At 56.1% G+C, this 7,765-nt stretch overlaps 1 protein-coding gene across 1 annotated transcript; it reads left to right on the forward strand.

Moving 5' to 3' along the window:
• The first annotated feature begins 2,736 nt into the window (after positions 1-2,736).
• LOC121661206 (somatotropin-like) lies at positions 2,737-7,000 on the forward strand. Its single transcript, XM_042021121.1, has 5 exons — positions 2,737-2,823; positions 3,722-3,885; positions 4,529-4,645; positions 4,992-5,153; positions 6,747-7,000. The coding sequence occupies exons 1-5, from the start codon at positions 2,814-2,816 to the stop codon at positions 6,945-6,947; spliced, it is 654 nt and encodes a 217-aa protein (XP_041877055.1). The 5' UTR covers positions 2,737-2,813; the 3' UTR covers positions 6,948-7,000.
• Positions 7,001-7,765: the final 765 nt, after the last annotated feature.

Here is a 7,765-nt window from a genome sequence, read left to right on the forward strand (position 1 = left end):
CAGGCTCTGTATTTTGTCCTGATTCCTGTCACAGAATCATGGGATTACTCAGGCTGGAAAAGCCCTCCAAGATCATTGTGTCCCCCAGCACTGCCGAGGCCACCACTGACCCCTGTCCAGGTGCCACATCCACAGGGCTTTTAAATCCCCCCGGGGATGGGGACTCCACCCCTGCCCTGGGCAGCTGTGCCAGGGCTGGACACTCCTTTCAGGGAAGGAATTTTCCCTCATATCCAACCCAAACCTCCCCTGGCGCAGCTGCTTCCTCTTGTTCTTGGGAGAAGAGATCGCCCCCGTCCCCCCGGCTGCAACCTCCTTGCAGGGAATTGTAGGGAGGGAAAATCCCTGTTTCCCATTGGGGTGCTCAGGCAGGGTTGCAGTCCTGGGGAACTGAACCTGGCGGTTCAGCCTCATCTTTCCACATGAGTTCAGTGAAACCCGGCAGTTCCAGCTCCGGTAAATAACCCCCGTAAAGCTGAAATGGAATTTCCCCTCGGAGCAGTGAGTTAGGAGAGATAACCCCCAACACCCTGAACCCTCTGCAGAGCCGGGCTGTGGGCCAGCAGCAGCTCCTCGGTCGGGACTCCCCCCGGCTGGGGATCACCAGGATGCCGGGAGCGCACGGGTGCCTCCAGGAAAAGCTGTTTCTCTTGTTTAAATGCAAGGAAAAGGTGGGTGGACACGGGACCATCCTGAAGAGAACTGAAGGTTTTTTTCCTCTTCCAAGGAATGCGGAAATCACGGCGTGTGACGCTGCTTTAGATGGGATGCTCTGGGTTGGAAATGCAGGAATTGGAGAGCCAGAAGATGGCCCGGCTGAGGTTTGAGAGCCGCTTATGCAACCGCGGCTGTGCCCGCGGCTGTGCCCGCCCGGCGCTCATCACGCGCTGCCCGCGCCGCTTCTGCCTCACTGACTGCCCAGACAGCGCCGGGGACAAACCCAGCCTCGGGGAGCCCGGCCCGGATCAGCCCGGCCCCTCCGTGCTGGCTGCGGCACAAATTATGTGGATTTAGCACCGCTGTCACCGCCGGAGCTGCGCAGGACACGCAGGAGCTGCGGTGACACAGCACCGCCACCCAGGGCTGGGCTGCGAGCTGCGGCTCGGCTCGTCCCTCACCAGTGCTGGCAGATCTAAACACGACCTGGAGTAGAAAACACAAAAACACGCCCAGATGTTGCCGCTCCGGGGTGACGGGACACCTGATAGCGGCAGGACCCGCTGTTCCCTCTGCTGCCGGCACTGACATTTCCCTGTGACACCACCGCGTCTCCAGCAGCAACACCCGGGGGCTTCTCGGAACAGCCCCGCTCTCCCTCATGTTTATGGAGCAGCTCTCCACCCTCGGCTCCAGCAGCTCCAGCCGCTCCGGGGGTGATGCTGCTGCTTGGAAACCGGAGCCACACACAGCAAACGCGGGGCCTGGGGGAGCCAAATGACCTCCCGACACGGGACAGTCCCTGAACACCAGACAAAGGCCAAAGCAGTGGCGGGGGGAGGGGGGGCTTTATGGGGAGTAAAAGTCCTTTAAGTACTCCCTAGAGCCGCCCATCCCAGGTTCTGTCTTGTTTTTCTCAAAAGCAGGGATGGATGGGCTGTGTCCTCTCTCATCCAAGGTCAGCTTGGCCGGGGCTGGGAGCAGCCTGGGACAGTGGGAGGTGTCCCTGCCCATGGCAGGGGTGGCACTGGGTGGGCTTTAAGGTCCTTTCCAACCCAAACCACTCCGTGATTCTCTGATTCTCTTCCCCATGTCCTCTTCCCCATCCTTCCTATCTCCTTTCCACACCATCCCCCTCCTTAATCCCATGGTATTTCACGTTTGCATCTCAGGCAGCAGCAGGAAGATGCTCGTGACCAGGTTTTCCCACAGCCTTGTCGAGCTGAGGATCAGAGAAAGCTCCCTGAGCTCTGGATTTGCACTGGGCAGGTTGGAATCCAAACCAGCCCCAGGGCAGGAGCTCCTTGTCACACCTGTGACAAACCAGCTCCCCTAAAGTGTTTGCTGAACTTCTGACATTTTGAGAGAAATTGGAAGCAATTCCTTGGCAGAAAGGGGATTCATCTGACAACATCCAGCCAGCTCTATCCCCATGAACAACAGAGAGTAAAACATCACAGAATTATGGAATCCTTTAGGTTAGAAAAGGTTTCTGAGATCATCAGTCCAACCATTCCCAGCACTGCCGAGGCCACCACTGCCCCATGTCCCCACGTGCCACATCCACACAGCTTTTAAATCCCTTCAGGGATGGGGACTCCACCACTGCCCTGGGCAGCTGTGCCAGGGCTGGACACCCTTTCAGGAAGAACTTCTCCTTAATATCCAACCCAAACCTCGCCTGGTGCCACTTGCCACTTGCTTTGAGCCAGAAATGTCCCGAGCTGGCCGGTCAGCCCCGTGAACTGCGGGCCAAGGCTGAAGAGCCAGGCAGCAACATCAGGAGGACACAACCAATTCCACCATGATCTGATCTGGGATGGGTCTTGCCGTGATGAGGAAACTTTTAATTGCAATAAACAGGAGAATATGGCGAAATCACGGAGCACTGGTCTCAGCCCGAGGCAAACAAAGCTCCCCAAGCTGCACATCTGTGAAAGTGCCTGTGATGAGGTAGCACCACCGTGAGCACTTGTGCATTTATGCAGGGGGAAAGTGCAGAGCTGTTGTTGTGAGCATGGACACACAGATCCATTTTAAACAGATCCATTTTAAACAGACCCCCTGCTATATAAGGGGGGCTCCACAGATCCTTCACCAGGTGAAAGGAGGAAACATTCACAACCAAGCCACACCTGAGCAACTCACCAGCAGAAATGGCTCCAGGTATTTTTTATTTCCGTTTTAAGGGATTCCCAGTGCTGGGTGTGTAGGGTGACAGGAGATGATGATGACGGGCTGGTTCTGTGGTGGGCTGCACACACTCCTTGCCATCCCTAAATTAAAATATGGCAACTTCTAAATCCATGAAAAAGAAAACATTTCCCTCCAGTGTGACTTTAATCCATGAATTAATCTTTAACCTAAAGTGGGTAAGGAGAGTGTGAAGAGCTTGAAGATCAAGCCCCAGTTATAATAGTTATTATTACAAATAATTGTATTATTATAAATATTGGCAGGGATATTAAAACTCATATTCCAAGCTTCAGACAGGGATGAGGATGATGTCTAACGCTTATGTCCAAGTCCTACAGGCTCCGGGGCATTCCCCCTCCTAAGGCTCTTTGTTTGAGATGAGCTTTGTGGTCTGTGTGAGCGCAGGAGGCACCTGTGTTGGATGTCACGGGCTGAAAACCTTGAGGCTTGACCAAGATCCCCAAATCCTAAAGGTGTGACCCAGGGATCAAAAGCAGCTGGTCACAGGACAGGTGATGCCACCAGCTCTTGTCCCAGAGAGGGCAGGGACAAGGCCTAGGGGAAAACATGAATGTGTCAGGGAAAACCACAGGGACACCCCTTGGTTTTCACAGAGCAACCACAATTCCAGCCAGGAAGACGCTGCTGGTCACACTGGGAGCAGCCCCAGCCCCGAGGGCAGGTCCAGTGAAAGGGTCTCCCTCGATTTTGGGGAGGGCGGAGCTCACCCATAGTGTCCAACAGGGCACCAGGGAAGGTGAGCGTGGATCCAGCATGGGCAGAACAGGCTGGGAATGAATCCCCAGGTGCCACCTTGTCCTCAGAACAGTCCCCAGGGACTCCCAACACCTTCCTCTCCACTTTGCAGGGTCCTGGCTCTCTCCTCTGGCCATTGCCGTGATCACCCTGGGCCTGCAGTGGCCACAGCCAGCTGCCACCTTCCCGGCCATGCCCCTCTCCAGCCTGTTTGCCAACGCTGTGCTGAGGGCTCAGCACCTTCACCTCCTGGCTGCCGAGACCTACAAGGAGTTTGTGAGTGCTGTGGCCTCAGGCCACCTCCTCTGTTTGCCTGATGGCTCCAGGACTGTGGAATCCCAGAGAATTCCCAGCTGTTGGTGTTTTTGCCACCTCTCAGGGAGGAGAAAGAATCTTAACAGGATAGGGCAGGTTGTGTCCCAGCAGCCTGGACACTGTCACCTCTCTGTCCCCCCTCTGACTCCTCCTTGGGGCCATTCCCACCTGCGTCCAGACCCTGCACAGGAGCAGCTGGGAGGTGGCACAGATATTTTGCAGGACTTCCCTGTGTTGGTCACCTCTGTCCCTGGGAGGGTCTGAGAGCTTAAAGCCACCAAGTGTCTGCTGCTGCCCAGGAGCTGGCACGGGCTGTCCCTTTGGCACGGGCTGTCCCTGGGGATCATCTCCTTCTTGGGAGAGCCTGTCCCAGGTGTGTTCTGTGCCCAGCACCTTGCCCTGGGCAGAGGGAGACCTTCAGGGCAGCTGTTGTGCCAACACACAAACTCCTGTTTCCCAGCTCTCCACCCTGGCCAGAGGCACCTCCTGTCTCCCATTTATTCCTTGCTAAGAGGAATGGTGCAGGAATTCAGCTTGGGAATTCTCTGTGCTCTTCTCCAGTCCATGGGCAGCAGACCTGAGTGTATCTGGGATGTCTCCACAGGAACGCAGCTACATCCCAGAGGACCAAAGGCACACCAACAAAAACTCCCAGGTAGCCTATTGCTACTCGGAAACCATCCCTGCTCCCACAGGGAAGGAGGATGCCCAGCAGAAATCGGTGAGTTCTGACCTGGGGCAGGCACAGTCCTGTTTGAAGAGTCCCTACTGCAGGATCAGAGGGCTTCCACCTGTGAGACCTTCAGTGTTTCTGCCCTCCTCTCTCTTCTTTGCTATTTAAACCCTGCAGACTCCTCTGGGCTATGCCACAGATCGTATTTCCAGCTGCAAGATGGGAACACTGCTGTCTGCACAGGACATGGGGCTGGGGGTGCCCTCAGCCTGCAAACCGAAGCTGCAGGAGCAGTGTCCCCCTCTGGGTCACTCCGGGCTGCTCCAGAAGGAGCAGGACACTTGACCAAACACCACACCTACTCACCTTTGACCCCTTCCTGCCTCAATTTCAGGACATGGAGCTTCTCCGGTTTTCCCTGGTTCTCATCCAGTCCTGGCTGACCCCGGTGCAGTACCTGAGCAAGGTGTTCACAAACAACCTGGTTTTTGGCACCTCAGACAGGGTGTATGAAAAGCTAAAGGACCTGGAAGAAGGGATCCAAGCTCTGATGAGGGTAAGTCCCAGCATGACTGTGGAATAATGGAGATCTCCCAGGCACGGGGCACCCTCAGGGATCCACAGACCATGAGAAATCTCCCCGCCTTCCACAGGGCATCCTTTGGACCTGGCTTCCCTTTAGATAACAAGATCATGACCCCCCAGTGCACAGGTCCCATCACTGGGGAGGGCAGGACACAGGACAGGTGTCACCAGCACTGCCACAGCCCCTCAGGGAGCAGAACCCACCAGGAATCACAACCTTACCGATCCAAAATCTTTCCAAACCCAGCACCAAAGAATTCCCAGTTGCTGGAATCCACCAGACAAGCAGCAGCTCAATATTTGTTTCATCTCCAGGCAAAGTACTTTGAAACAGGGCAAATTTTGCAAGGTTTGCAACCTCACAACATTTTACAAACACATTTTTGTGCAGGGAAGGACTTGCTCTGATGTTTCCCCCTTCCATTAATACAACACCCAGGGAGCTGAGGGCTGGAGGGTGATCTCTCCAAGGAAGATCTTGTCAGAGAATCCCAGAATGGATTGGGTGGGAAGGGACCTTAAAGCCCACCCAGTGCCACCCCTGCCATGGGCAGGGACACCTCCCACTGTCCCAGGCTGCTCCAAGCCCCATCCAGCCTGGCCTGGGACACTGCCAGGGATCCAGGGGCAGCCACAGCTGCTCTGGGCACCCTGTGCCAGGGCCTCCCCGCCCTCACAGGGGGGAATTTCTTCCTGAGGCTTAACCTGAATCTCCCCTCCTTTAGTTTAAAACCATTCCCCCTTGTCTTGCCACAATCTGCCCATGTAAAAAGTCACTCTCCCTCTCCTCTATAAGCCCTTTTAAGGTCTTCTTAATTTTGCGTTTGTTGTTTTAAATTAAGTTGCCCATTATCTGCCAGGACACCCTTCAGTTATGCTTATTCTGTAAGTTTATCTGCCAGCATCACCCTGAAGCTGAACTGTGAGAAATGAGCCTGGACAGTATTTGTATCATCACCTAGCAGTTCAGTAACCCTGCAAGTGAGGCCCTGTGAGCAAACACAGACCTTCTGTGCTGGAGAAAGCACCAAAGGAGTCAGGACCACTGCAGATTTTGCTCTCCATTCCATGTGTGCTTGGGCACTGGGAAGCCACACGCAGAAACGACACGGATCTTCCTATTTCACCCATTTATGACACTCTTTACTCCACCAAAACCATTCTGTTGCTGAGCACAGCAGGGCGAGAGGCTGATTCAAGTTCTCCAGATGGAGATGTGGGGCTGGCTCAGAGCTTTGGGAAAGTCGGGGAAGAGAGAATCATTTGTGCACTTGCCCATCTCCTTGGCTGGAGGGGCTGCACAGACACCCTGCGATCTTGCCTTTATTCTAATCCCCCCCGGACACTCCTCCCTCCCCGCAGCCCCGCGTGTGTCCCTGGCACACCCAGCGCAGCATCACCCGCGGCACCCCCCCCACCTGTGCCTCCAAAACCACCCCTGAAATCCCATTCAAGAGCGGCGGGGAATCCCCCTGACCTCTCCCAGAGCTCGGCGGGAGGTTTATCCCTGGGAGCTGCCCCTGCCCGGGCCCGCCTCTCCCGGAATGTCCCCGTTGTCCCGCAGGAGCTGGAGGAGCAGGGCCCGCGGGGCGCGCAGGTGCTCAGACCCACCTACGAGAAATTCGAGCTCCACCTGCGCGGCGAGGACGCGCTGCTCAAGAACTACGGGCTGCTGGCGTGCTTCAAAAAGGACCTGCACAAGGTGGAGACCTACCTGAAGGTGATGAGGTGCCGGCGCTACGGGGAGGGGAACTGCGCCCTCTGAGCCCGCCCCGCTCCGGCGAGAGGAAACTGGAGAATAAAACCCGCTACTGCCCACACGAGTCTGGCTTTTGGGGGAGACGGGATGTTCGAGGGGGTGGGAGGGGTGAGGTGCCGCCAGGGCATGGGGGGATTTGGGGCTGGGGGTGGATTTGAGGCTGGGGGCTGAGGATTTGGGACCGGGGGATGAGGATTCGGGGCATGGGGAGGGGGATTTGGGGCTGGAGGGTGAGGGTTTGGGGCTGGGGGGTGTATTTGGGGCTGGGGAGGGGGGAGTTGGGTCTGAGAATTTGATTGAATTTGAAGCTGCGAGGAATTTGGGGTGGATTAGGGGCTGGGCAGAGGATTTGGGACCGGGGGATGAGGATTTGGGGCTGGGAGGTTGGATTTGGGGATAGAGTTGGGGCTATGGGGTGGATGGGGGGGGCACAATTGGGGCTGAGGGGAGTGGATTTGCAGCTTTGGGGGGGATTTGGGGGTAGATTTGGGACTGGGTGGTGGATTTGGAACTGGAGGATGAGGGTTTGGGGCTGTGAGGGTGGATTTGCGGCTGGGGGGGATTTGGGAATGGATTTGGGGCTGGAAAGCAGATTTGGGGCTGGAAGGATGAATTATGGCTTGGATTTAAGGCTGGGGCAGAGTTTGGACTGAAGGGAGTGAATTTGTGGCTTGGGAGGGATTTTGGGGTAGATTTGGGACTGGGTGGCAGATTTGGGGCTGGGAAAGGGGATTTGGGGTCTGAGGAGGGTGGATCTGGAGCTGGGAGGTGAATTTGGAAGGAGCTGAGTCCAAGATGGTCTTTCTTGGTTGGTGGTGCTCACG

Source organism: Corvus kubaryi, unplaced genomic scaffold (assembly GCF_017639235.1).
Source record: "Corvus kubaryi isolate FWS band 111438036 unplaced genomic scaffold, C.kubaryi_AGA036_p1.0 37120, whole genome shotgun sequence".
Lineage (NCBI taxonomy): Eukaryota > Metazoa > Chordata > Aves > Passeriformes > Corvidae > Corvus > Corvus kubaryi.